General features: G+C 47.3%; 1 protein-coding gene across 6 annotated transcripts in view; it reads left to right on the forward strand.

The window, feature by feature from the left end:
* The window catches only part of LOC113807312 (uncharacterized), a 146809-nt gene that overhangs the window by 99433 nt on the left and 34876 nt on the right, over positions 1–12500 (forward strand). For 2 of the 6 annotated variants that reach the window (XM_070140339.1, XM_070140340.1), the window contains exon 1: positions 9874–10272. The exons of 2 other annotated variants lie outside the window; for them this stretch is intronic. In XM_070140339.1, coding sequence (XP_069996440.1) covers positions 10213–10272 — 60 coding nt within the window. In that variant the 5' untranslated portion in view covers positions 9874–10212. Of the gene's footprint in view, positions 1–9873; positions 10273–12500 lie in introns of those variants that run through there. 2 more of the 6 variants (XM_070140344.1, XM_070140343.1) reach the window with 1 other exon arrangement.

The following is a 12500-nucleotide window of genomic DNA, read 5'->3' on the forward strand; positions in this document are numbered from 1 at the left end:
ACGCTGTTCTTTTATAATTGGAATTGGTCTTATAGTAGTGTTCTGGTGTTGATTTTTTGGTGTTGCTGTTTTTTTGTTGTTTTTTCTCAGCATTTGGTGTGTTTTTGACTAATTAATTAATCGGTATTTGTTACGTAAGGATGGGTCTTCTGATGCTTTACGTTACGCTGTTCTTTTATAATTGGAATTGGTCTTATAGTAGTGTTCTGGTGTTGCTTTTTGGTGTTGCTGTTTTTTCTCAGCATTTGGTGTGTTTTTGACTAATTAATCAATCGGTATTTGTGTTACGTAAGGATGGGTCCTTAGATGCTGTACGTTACGCTGTTCTTTTATAATTGGCATCGGTTTTATAGTAGTGTTCTATTGTTGCTTTTTACTGTTACTGTTTGTTTCTGTATTTGCTCTTACTTTCAGTCATATTAGAGACGAGGCCGGCGATGGAAGCGGTATAGACTAGCCTCCGGTAAATTCCAGATTCGATTAGTACTGAAAATAGGGGGAAAAAAAGCGCATTTTTTGGACCGTTGGTTATTTGCGCTTAGTTGATCAAGCCGCGGATACTGCGAAAGTTCGGATGATCCCCCCCCCCCCCCCTGTGAGGTAGATAATGCTTGTGTCGTTATATATCAAGATAACTAACTAACTGTCAACGTCAACGTTTTTTTTTTCTTTCTTCTTCTTCTTCTTCTTCTTCTTCTTCTTCTTCTTCTTCTTCTTCTTCTTCTTCTTCTTCTTCTTCTTCTTCTTCTTCTTCTTCTTCTTCTTCTTCTTCATCCTTCTTTCCTTCTTTCTTTCTTTTATCTTTTTTTCGAAGGTAGTGCGGTCACGTTATTGAGTGCGATCAGCTGATTGCTTCAAAGCTGCTAATTACATATAGAAAAGTACCGCAAATATACGAAATGTGGGACTTAATACTGATTTGACAGACACTGAATCATGAAAACTATGTGGTCACGTTATTCAGTGCGATCAGCTGATTGCTTCAAAGCTGCTCATTACACATAGAAAAATACCGCAAAATCTAAGAAATGTAGAACTCAATACCGATTTCACAGACACTGAATCATGAAATCTATGACGGGCATCACAGATTTCAGGTACCGTGACAGCAATCGGCTTGCAACAGCAGACGGTGCACGATCCGATGTATGAATCGTGGGTCTACTTTCTGTGACCGGTATTTGTGGTTGTATTCTTGCGTTTAGTTGGATTTTCATTTAGGATTTGTGTGTTGGTTATCTTGGACTATATGTTGGTTATCTAGGATTATGTGTTGGTTATCTAGGATGATATGTTGGTTGTCTAGGATTATATGTTGGTTGTCTGTCGTCCATAGTAAGGCTGCGCTAGTCTTTATTGTGGACTTTTTAGTGGGAGGGAAGGAAGGAGTGGGGTGGAAAGGGGGAGAGAAGGATAGGAGAAAAGGAAGAAAGAGGGAGGAGGAGGGAGGAGAAGGAATAGGAGGGGGAGTTTTAGGTGTTTGAATCTCCCTCTTCCCACTCTCTCCCACCTCTCTCCTTCGTCTTGGTCTTTTCTGTCGCTTCGACTCCTCTCTCCCACATCTCTTCCTCCTCCTAATCCTCTTCCTTCTCCTCCTCCTCCTCCTCTTCCTTCTCCTCCTCCTCATCATTTTCATCCTCCTTCTTCTTCTCCCTCCTCCTCCCCCCCCCTTCCTCCTCCTCCTCCTCCTCCCTCCTCCCTCCTCCTCCTCCTCCTCCCCCCCTTCCTTCTCCTCCTCCTTCCCCCTTCCTCCTCCTCTCTTCCCCCTCCTCCTCCTCCTCCTCTTCCTACTTCTCCCCTTCCTCCTCCTCCTCTTCCCCCCCTTCCTCCTCCCTCCTCCCCCCCCCCCCATTCCTCTTTGTCATTCCTTCCCTCCTTCCCAGATTATTGCAAACAATTTCGTGAGGTTCCTTATGCAACTCTCGAGCCGAAACTACGCAAGACACCCCCCTACCTTTCCCTTCCCCCTCTCCTCCCTTTCCCCTCCTCATCCCCCCCTCCCTTCCCTTTCCTCTCCTCATCCCTCTACTCTCCTCATTCCCCTTCCTTCCTCCCTCATCCAGCACCCTTCACGTTCCTTATCCCTTCCTTCCTCTTCCTCCTCCCACTCTTCTCCTTCCTCTCCCTTGTCCCTCCTCGTCTCCCACGCTTCCATTTCCTCTTCCCTCCCTTCTCCTCGTCTCTCCCGCCTCTTCCTTGCTTCTCTATCCCCCCACCCTTCCCCACCACTCCCCATCCCCCCTCCCTTTCCCCACCCTTTGCTCCATTCTTTGGTCAACATCGTTACCGCCTTGACCGTCTCGCATACTTCTTTGTAATGGGGGAGGGAGGGAGGGAGGGAGGAAGGGAGAGGGAGGAGGAGGAAGGTGAGGGGATGGGGGAGGGAGAAGGGAAGGGGGGTGAGAGGGGGAGGGAGAAGGGGAAGGGGGTGGAAGGGGAGGGAGGGGGGAAGGGAAGGGAAGGTCTGTAATGGGAGGCTGGGTCATCAGACCTTGTCCATGCACCCCCTTCCCATTATCTTATTAGATATGGACCTAATGGCGTCTAGGAGTAAGGGCGAAAATTTTAATAAGTTGTGCATATGAGATGTGGGAATTGGTGGGGGGGGGGGGGGTCGAGAGAGTCATGTGGTCCGGGTCTTTAATCCGCATGCGTAATTCCCACATATGTTGTGGTGTTGCGGCGGTTAACTCTGCGTTCCTGGGTAGGGTGGGGGAGGGAGGGGGCATGGAGGAGGAGGGGCAATAGGGAAGGATTGTCCATGGTGGGGGAGGGGGGAGGGGGGCAATAGGGAAGGATTGTGCAGGGGAGGGGAGGGAGGGGGCATGGAGGAGGAGGGGCAATAGGGAAGGATTGTGCAGGGTGGGGGGAGGGAGGGGTAGGGGGAGAAGGGGGATGGTGGGGGGGGGAGTGGTAGAATGTAGGTCCTCATCTCAACTGTGTGTGAATTTAGATGTATATTGTATGGTGTATCTGCGTCAGATCAAGAGAGAGATTTTTTGTCTTCGTTTCTTTTCTTTGTCTTCATCTTGTTGTTGTTGTTTTGTTGTTGTTATTGTTATTATTGTTGTTGTCATTATTATTATTATTGTTATTATTATTATTATTATTATTATTATTATTGGTAGTATTGTTATTATTAATATTATTGTTATTATTAATATTATTGTTATTATTATTATTTGCAGTAGTAATAGTAGTAGTATTATCATTATTGTTATTATTAATATTATTGTTATTATTAATATTATTGTTATTATTATTATTAGCAGTAGTAATAGTAGTAGTATTATCATTGTTGTTGTTGTCATTATTGTTATTATTATTATTATTATCATTATTATTGTTATTTGGATTACCATCCTCATCATCATTATTGTTACTGCTACTACTGCTGTTGCTACAACAACATTTTTTGCCCTTTCATTTTCCTCTTCCTCTTCCTCTTTTCTTTTCCTTTCATTTTCCTCCCTCTTTTCTTGCCCTTTCATTTTCCTCTTCCTCTTCCTCCTCCTCTTCTCATGCCCTTCCATTTTCCTCTTCCTCCTCCTCTTCTCATGCCCTTCCATTTTCCTCCTCTTCTTTTCTTGCCCTTTCATTTATCTCCTCTTCTTTTCTTGCCCTTCGATTTTCCTCTTACTCTTTTCTTGCCCTTTCATCTTCCTCTTTTCTTGCCCTTCCATTTTCCTCTTCCTCGTCCTCTTTTTTTTTGCCCTTTCATTTCCTCTTCATCTATTCTTTCCCCTTAATTTTCCTCTTCCTCTTCCTCTTCCTCTTTTTCCTCATTTTTTTTCCAGAGAACCCAAGTATAACGATTACGGAGACAGTGCGCATAAACCGTATACTTGACGTAGCAGATGTAATGCCACTCAGCGTAGACCCGCTAGCAGGCACTCAGGCACTCAGCGCATGAGAGCCAGGACTGGTGTGAGTGGGTGGAGGAGATAAGAGGAGGAAAGGAGGGTCCGAAAGGGGGGAAGGTGATAAAAGGGAGAATTAGGGAATTGTGTGTTTTCTGTGTTTCATTTTATTTCCCTTCCTTTCTTTTCCCGTTGTATGTCTCTGTTTCTCTCTCTCTCTCCCTCCCTCCCTCTCCTTCCCTCTCCTTCCCTCTCCTTCCCTCTCTTCTTCTCCCTCCCTCCCCATTTATATTTTTCCTCGATTTCCCATTTTCCCTTTAGGCATGAAAGCAGTGCGAGACCGGAGAAGGTTTCCTCGAGAGATTAAGTAATTTCTTAGAAAAAAAAGACGATTTAAAATTCGGTTTTGTTTGTGGATAGAAGGATGGTGGCCATATGTTTCTTTTTTTTTCTTTTCTTTTCATTTGTTTTTCTCTTTTTTATTGTATTTTTATTATATGTATTTTTTCTCTTTTTATTGTATGTTTTTTGTTTGTTTGTTTTTGTTTTTGTTTTTGTTTCCATGAGTTTTTTTTTTGTATTTTATTATATGTACTTTTTCTCTTTTTATTGTATGTTTTTTGTTTGTTTGTTTTTGTTTTTGTTTCCGTGAGTTTTTATTGTATTTTTATTATATGTACTTTTTCTCTTTTTATTGTATGTTTTTTGTTTGTTTGTTTTTGTTTTTGTTTCCGTAAGGGTTTTTTATTGTATTTTATATGTACTTTTTCTCTTTTTATTGTATGTTTTTTGTTTGTTTGTTTTTGTTTTTTGTTTCCATGAGGGTTGTAAAAGATTTATTGGCGAGGTTAGGAAACGTTGAATGGGACGTGTGGTCTATATGGGTTTAACGGTGCGTGCAATTGCAGTAAAAACGATGTTAATGAATACGTTGTAGACGATATATGGAAGGTGATGCAAAGACAAAATCTTGTAGTGTATTCAGTCACCGTTATGTCGCTTTATTATGAAACGAGATCACGGTGATTTGTTGTTATAGATTTAGATATTGGCAGATGAAAAAAATCGCATATTTATTTCAACTGTCTCTTCAGTCCCCACCCACATCTCTTCATCCTCCTCCTCTTCCTTCTCCTCCTCCTCCTCCTCTTCCTTTTCATCCTCCTCCTTCTTCCTACTCATCCTCAATCCCGTTAATTAACCCATTCACCTCCCAGACTTTTTTCTCCTTTTCTATCCTCCTCTTCCTTCTCCTCCTCTTCCTTTTCATCCTCCTCCTCCTTCTCCTCCTCTTCCTTTTCATCCTCCTCCTCCTTCCTACTCATCCTCAATCCCGTTGATTAACCCATTCACCTCCCAGACTTTTTTCTCCTTTTCTGTTAGTCTGTTTTAGTCCTGTTGATTACTCTCCTCCCCCCCTACGTCTCTTGCTTCTTCCTCCATCCCCCCTCTTTCTCTCCTTTCTTCCTCCATCTCCCTCTCCTCCTTCTTCTCCCTTCTCCCCTCTTACTCTCTCTGCCTCTCCCACCTTACCTTTCTTCCTATCCTTCTCACCCCTTACCTGTCCCTCATTCTCCTTTTGCCTCTCCCTCCTTCTCTCTTTTCCTCCATCTTGTCTCCCCTTCTTCCCATTCTTCTTCAGGTTCCTCCCACCCCGTCCTCTCCCTCCTTCTCCCTCTTTCCACCCCCTCACCTTCCCTCCTCCCCTCCCTCACCCTTCTTATCACCCTTCCTCTCTTTCCCACTCCCCCTCCTTCCTCCCTCTCCCACCCCACTTCCCCCCCCCCCTTTCCTCCTCCTCCTTATCACCCTTCCTCCCTCTCCCACTCCCCCTCCTTCCTCCCCCTCCCCCTCCCTCCTCCTCCTCCTTCTCCTCCCCCCTTTCCTCCTCCTCCTCCTCTCCTCCTCCCCCCCTTTCCTCCTCCTCCCCCTCCCTTCCCACTAAGGTAACAAAAGGCAAAAGCAATAGACATGACATTAAGCGCTGAACCTAGGTATAGAAAGTGATGACGTAACGGGGAGCCTCGATACAGCGCCAGTGTCCATCGTGCTGACCTCTGTGCCCATTGCGTCATCGCGCTGACCTCCGCGTCGGTTGCGTCATCGCGCTGACCTCCGCGTCGGTTGCGCCACGCCAATGACGCCCTGAGAGCTCCCTTTTGTGTGTGAGAGTTGATTGTGGATAGATGGAAGTGGTGATGGGATTAGGGGGAGGGAGAGAGAGAGGGAGAAGGAAAAGGAGAAAGAGAGGGAGAGGGAGGAGAGGAGAGAGAGAGGGAGGGAAAGGGAAAAGGATGAGAGGGGAGAGGGAGGAGAGGAGAGAGAGGAGAAGGGAAAAAGAGTGAAATACATTAATAAAGAGAAAGAGAGAGAGAGCGAGAGACAGAGAAAGAGAGAGGGAGAAACGGAAGAAACAAATCAAAAGCCAGGAGATAGACCAAATTGACCGGAATTCCATCACGAGCGAGCGCATGCCGGCACAACCCAAACGCAGATCGACCACGTGACCAGAAGACAGTCACATTACCTCACGGACAGACACACGCAGCTAAAACACGTTGTCATCCCGGCACAGCATCCACGGAGCTAATCCCGCATGACGTCACGCTACCGATCCGGCGGTGATCTCCCTGGGATGAAATCTCAGTGTGTCTCAGCATCGCCGGCTCGTCATCGGTGGATCACGCGTCGAATGATGAAGAAAAACAAGAAACAAGAAGAAAAAAAGGAAAAATGATAACAACCCGGCTCGTCTTCGGTGGATCAGCGTCGAATGATGAAGAAAAACAATAAACAAGAAAAAAAAGAAAAAAATGATAACATCCCGGCTCGTCGTCGGTGGATCACGCGTCGAATGATGAAGAAAAACAAGAAACAAGAAAAAAAATAATAACATCCCCGTTTCGCAAAAGGGAAAAAGAGAAAAAAATGTGATTAGGTTAAAGGCTAGTTTGGCTTGATGTGTCACGTCGGAGGGAAAATGGAAGGGTGGGATTAGCATTGTCTTACTTCCTTTGTTTATGTTTTTTTTGTTTTATTTATTTTTTTCCGGTTGGCTTGTTTCTTTGGGAGTTCTGTTTTTTTATTTGTTTGTTTGTAAATTTGTCCATTCATTTATTACGTCAGAGGTTCATTCATCTTTACGATTCCTGTGTTCATTCATTCGTTAATTCCTCTTCTTCCATTGGTCCTCTTGATAAGCCTTCCATTCATTCATTTGCTGTGTGTGTGTGGGTCTGGGTGGGTGGTATGTGTGTGTGGCTGTGTGTGTGTGTGTGTGTGTGTGTGTGTGTGTGTGTGTGTGTGTGTGGGTGGGTGTGTGGTGTGTGTATGTGTGTGTGCGTGTGTGTGTGTTTGTATGTTTGTGTCTTTCTCTGTGTGTGGTGGTTTGTGTGTGTGTGTGTGTGTGTGTGTGTGTGTGTGGTGTGTGTGTGTGTGTGTGTGTGTGTGTGTTACGTGTGTGTGTTTATGTCTTTCTGTGTGTGGGTGTGTGTGTGTGCGTGGGCGTGAGCGTGTATGTGTGTGTGTGTGTCTTCATTCATTTGTCAAACCATGTGTTCATTGTGTCTGGAGTCTATTGTGTACGTGCTAATGAGGTGTACTTTTTATTAATCTATTAAGCCCGTTAATTCATTCGCTTCATTGTTGTTTTCTTATACTTTCAGGTAAATGAGAGCAGTCGCGGCTCCGGTTCTCAGGGTCAGCGTGGGTGTGTAGGTAAGACGTGGCGACAAAAGAGGTTATTTTTGGAGAAATGCAAAAAAAAAAAAAGTGAGAATGAGTGTTCAGTGCGGAATATTTTAACCGACGCCTCTATTTTTCACCCACGACAGAATTATTTTTGTTGTAATTTCAATGAAGCTGCAATCTCCATTTTTTTTTTTTGCGTTGGAAATATTTCCTCCTCCTCCATCGCCTCCTCCTCTTCATCTTCTTCTTGCTCCACCTCCTCGTCCTCTTCCTCCTCTTCCTCCATCTCATCCTCCTCTTCTTCCTCCACCTCCTCGTCCTCTTCCTCCATCTCATCCTCCTTCTCTGCCTGCTCTTCTTCCTATTCCTCCTCCTCTGCCCCCCTCCTCCTCCCCCCTCCTTCCTCCCCCCTCTTCCTCCTCCACCAGCACCTCCTCCTCCTCCTCCTCCTCCTCCTCCTCCTCCCTCCTCCTCCTCCTCCTCCAGCACCACCACCTCCTCCTATTGACCCTCGTCCTCCACCTCACCCACCTTCTCCTCCTCCTCCTCCACCGCCTCCTCCTCTTCCTCCTCCTCCTCCTCCTCCCTCCTCCTCCTCCCCCTCCTTCTCCCCCTTATCCTCCACCACCACCACCTACTGATCATCATCCTCTTCCCCCTGCACCTCCTTCTCCCCCTTATCCTCCTCCTCCTCCACCACCACCACCACCACCTCCTATTGATCCTCCTCCTCCTCCTCCTATTCAACATTATCATTCTCCTCCTCGTTCATATATTCAGTGTTTGCATCAATTGTCTTCTGCTGATTGACCTGATGGGTTAATGAGCTGGCTTGGCTAATTAATGAGATGGGGGCGGAGGAGCGGTTTACATCTTGTGCATTCGTGTGGGTGTGGGTGTGGGTGTGGGTGTAGGTGTGGGGGTGTGGGGGTGTGGGGATATGGGGGGGGGGGTGAGTGTGTGTGGGTGTGTGTGTGTGAGTGTGTGTGTGTGTGTGTGTGTGTGTGTGTGTGTGTGTGTGTGTGTGTGTGTGTGTGTGTGTGTGTGTATGTGTATATTTGCTTGTTTGTTTGTTTGTTTGTGTGTGTATATGTGTGTGTGTGTGTGTGTGTGTGTGTGTGTGTGTGTGTGTGTGTGTGTGTATGTGTGCGTGTGTGAATGAGTGTTTGTGTGAGAGAGAGAGTGTGTGTATAAGAGTGTAAGTGTGTGTGTGTGTGTGCGTGCGCGTGTGTGTGTGTGTGTGTGTGTGTGTGTGTGTGTGCGTGTGTGTGAATGAGTGTGTCTGTGTGAGAGAGAGAGAGAAAGTGAGTGTGTGTATGAGTGTGAGTGTGTGTGAGTGTGTGTCTGTGTGTGTCGGGGATGATCTCGCGAGACGTGTCAATTTACTCACAGCCAAGTCGAGTCCCATCTTTCGGTCGTTCCGGGATGAGTCGTCGAGGGTGACGGTGCGGGCGGGATGGGCATGGTGGGCGGGCGTCGAGGGTGACGGTGCGGGCGGGATGGGCATGGTGGGCGGGCTTGGTGGGCGGTGATTGATCCTGCCTTTTGCCGCCTGCAGGAGGAGTTGGGGGAGTTCATCTGTTAAGAGAGCAAAAGGGGCGTGTTGTGTGGTGACGGAATTTTGGTTAATGTGATTGTTCGGACGTTAATTATCGTTAATTATCGTTAATTATCGTGTGACGTTGGTATTTCGCAACTCGAGTGCATGGCCGAGTAGTAAGCAGGTTAAGAATGGAGTGTGAGTGGCACGTGCGCGTTTTAGAGTGAAGGATGAAGGATAAAGGAGGAGGAGGAGGAGAGGAGGAGGAGGAGGAGGAGAGGAGGAGGAGGAGGAGAGGAGGAGGAGGAGGAGGAGGAGAGGAGGAGGAGGAGGAAAGGAGGAGGAGGAGAGGAGGAGGAGGAGGAGGAGGAGGAGGAAGAGAGGAGGAGGAGGAGGAGGAGGAGAAGAGGAGGAGGAGGAGGAGGGGAAGAGAAACAGCAGGAGGGGAAGAGGAGGAGGAGGAGAAGGAGAAGAAGGAAAAGGAAGAGAAAGAGGAGGGGGAATGAGGAGGAGGAAGAGAGGAACGAGCATACATAATGTCGAATTGTGATATAGAAGAGTGAAGATTTTACACGAAACTGAAGATCGACCGAATACACTAGGTCGAGGTGTGATTTAGAGTGACCTAGCATGAAGTGCCACATGAAACCCGCATATTAGAAAAGAGTGCCTGTCAGGGGCGGCAGGGAGAAGCGCAGGCACGTAAGGTCGGGAATGGCGCGGCGTGGAGTGCCTGCGCCTGGAGTGCCGTAAGGTTAGATGGAGACTAATGATTCAGTTATCAGTCACGCGTGAGCGGAGTGCCACGCGCGCGGGGGGAGAGAGTGCCAGTGCCGCGCGCCTGGCGGTGGGAGCGTGACGCAGTGCCAGCGGTTGAGCCAGGATTGGAGGACTCGGGGAAGGAGAGAGAGAGAGAGAGAGATAAGATACGGAAAAGATAGAGAAAAGGAGCGCGAAGGATGTGAAAGGTCGCGACAGTGAAAGGACGCAGCCCGTGAGGATCCTTCCGCGATGACGGGCGTGTCGTGAGGATCTCCGCTTCGCCCCCTCCTCCTCCTCCTCCTCCTGCCCCTCCCCCCTCGCCCACCGGAGGATCCCCAGCGGCGTAGGAACCCCGGCGAGATGGGCGAGAGGGGCCTGCCGACGGTCAGGTGGTGGGGCGTCTCGCCGGACACCGTGTGGGTGAGTCGCCGGGTGATCTTTCTGGAAATTTATATCATTATTACGTCGTCGTCGTCGTCGTTGTGGTGGCGCGGGATGGCGAGCGCTCGTCGGGTGTTTTGGCTTTGTTTGGCTCCGCTGGTTTGTTTTTTGTTTTTCTTTCCCCCGTGGCTTCTTTCTCTCCGTCTACTCCTCTCTTTCTTGTATTTTCCTCTTTTATTCTGGTATTTCGCTATTTTTTTCTCTCTTTTTTTTCTTTTCTCTTGTGTTGGGTCATCCTGTTTGTTTTTCTTTTCCCTGTGGCTTCTTTCTCTCCGTTTCCTCCTCTTCCCTTTCTTGTATTCTCCGTTTCCTCCTCCTCCTCTCTTTCTTGTATTTTCCTCTTATATTCTGGTATTTTGCTATTTTTCTCTCTTTTTTTCTTTTCCCTTTTGTTCGCTCATTCTGTTTGTTGTTTCCTTTCGTGTGATTTTTTTCTCTCCGCCTCCTCCTCCTCCCATTCTTTTATTTTCCTCTTGTATTCTGGCATGTCGCCCCTTTTCTTTTCTTTTCTTTTCTCTTGTGTTCGCTCATTCTGTTTGTTGTTTCTTTTCTTCCTTTCTCGTTTTGTCACCAGGTGTGTTTACGATCGGGGAGGAGGGGTGGGGGGAGGGGGGGCTGCCTACAGTGGGAGAGGCACAAGGAGTGGCAATTACCGATAATTATGAAGAGGCGATGAAGGAGGGAAGAAGGAAGAGGAGGAGAGGGAAGGGGGAATTATGAAAATAGAGACCAAACGAAGAGGGAAGTGGGAAAATGGAGGCCAGGCGAAGAGGGAAGTGGGGGAGAAGGAAAAGGGAATTATGAATATAGAGACGAAACGAAGAGGGAAGTGGGGAAACGGAGGCCAGGCGAAGAGGGAAGTGGGAAAATGGAGGCCAAGCGAAGAGGGAAGTGGGGGAGAAGGAAGAGGGAATTATGAAAATAGATACGAAACGAAGAGGGAAGTGGGGAAACGGAGGCCAGGCGAAGAGGGAAGTGGGAAAATAGAGGCCAGGCGAAGAGGGAAGTGGGGAAACGGAGGCCAGGCGAAGAGGGAAGTGGGGAGCCCAATAACTACCGTGCACGAAAGCGGTTGAGAAGGTGGCGCGCGCGCACGTGGGGAGGAGAGGGTAACGGGCCGGTGTGTCTGTCAAGGGGAAAACCGTGTCTCCAATTAGCGGGGGAAGGGGGGAGGGGGGGAGGGGTGGGGAGGGGAGGGGAGGGGTGGGGAGGGGAGGAAGGAAGACTCCCTACTCCTCTTAGTTGTTTATTTGTTTGTTCGCTTGTTTATTGACTGGTTTGTCCCTTCCCTTGTGTGAGTAGAAAATGTGGTATTGCAAAAAAATGCGCGTTACTCTCCCCCACAAAAAAATAAATAAATAAATAAAATAAAATAAAAAAAAATAAAGATGGAGAGATACTTGTCGACATGCACACTTTTTATTTGTTTATTGATTTGTTTGTTTGTTTATTTTACTGTTTTGTCTTTTTCCTTGTTTTCGTTCGCACTTTACATGTCACGTCGTTTTTTGAGAATCGCCTAATTAGCGTTTAGTTCGAATTCAAAATGATTAGATTAAACACTCGGCTTATGAAGCAATTACACGTTAATTTTGATAATGGAGTGTGAGGAAATCGCGGAGTAAAAATCAGCCGGGGGGGGGGGGTATTTTGAACTTAATTTTTAATCCGTTTAATGACCTCCATGCAGCGGAAAATTATCACGCCCTTCCCTCCCTCCCTTCTTTCTCCGCCCGTGCATGGTGGGCGTGGGTGGAGTTTTATGGGCGGTCTAGTTATCGAGTGCGTGGTCAGTGCAATGGGACAGGCAGGCAGGCGGGTAGATAGAAAGAGACAGACAGGCAGACAGGTAGGCAGGAAGACAGATAGAAAGAGACAGACAGGCAGGAAGACAGATAGACAGAGACAGACAGGCAGACAGATAGACAGATAGGCAGTCAGACAGACAGACAGAGACAGGTAGACAGACAGATAAAAAGACAGACAGGCAGACAGATAAAAAGACAGACAGGCAGATAGAAAGAAAGACAGTCGGACAAACAGACAGAGACAGGCAGTCAGACAAACAGACAGGCAGACAGATAGAATAACAGACAGACACACACAGGCAGGCAGACAGTTAGGGGGGTTCTGGTGACAGCACTCGCTCGGTTGTCGGCTGTCGGTAAAGGCTCTTGAGTGCAAGCAACGTGCGTGGTGGAGCCGGA

The sequence above is a fragment of the Penaeus vannamei genome, chromosome 26, assembly GCF_042767895.1.
Source record: "Penaeus vannamei isolate JL-2024 chromosome 26, ASM4276789v1, whole genome shotgun sequence".
NCBI lineage: Eukaryota > Metazoa > Arthropoda > Malacostraca > Decapoda > Penaeidae > Penaeus > Penaeus vannamei.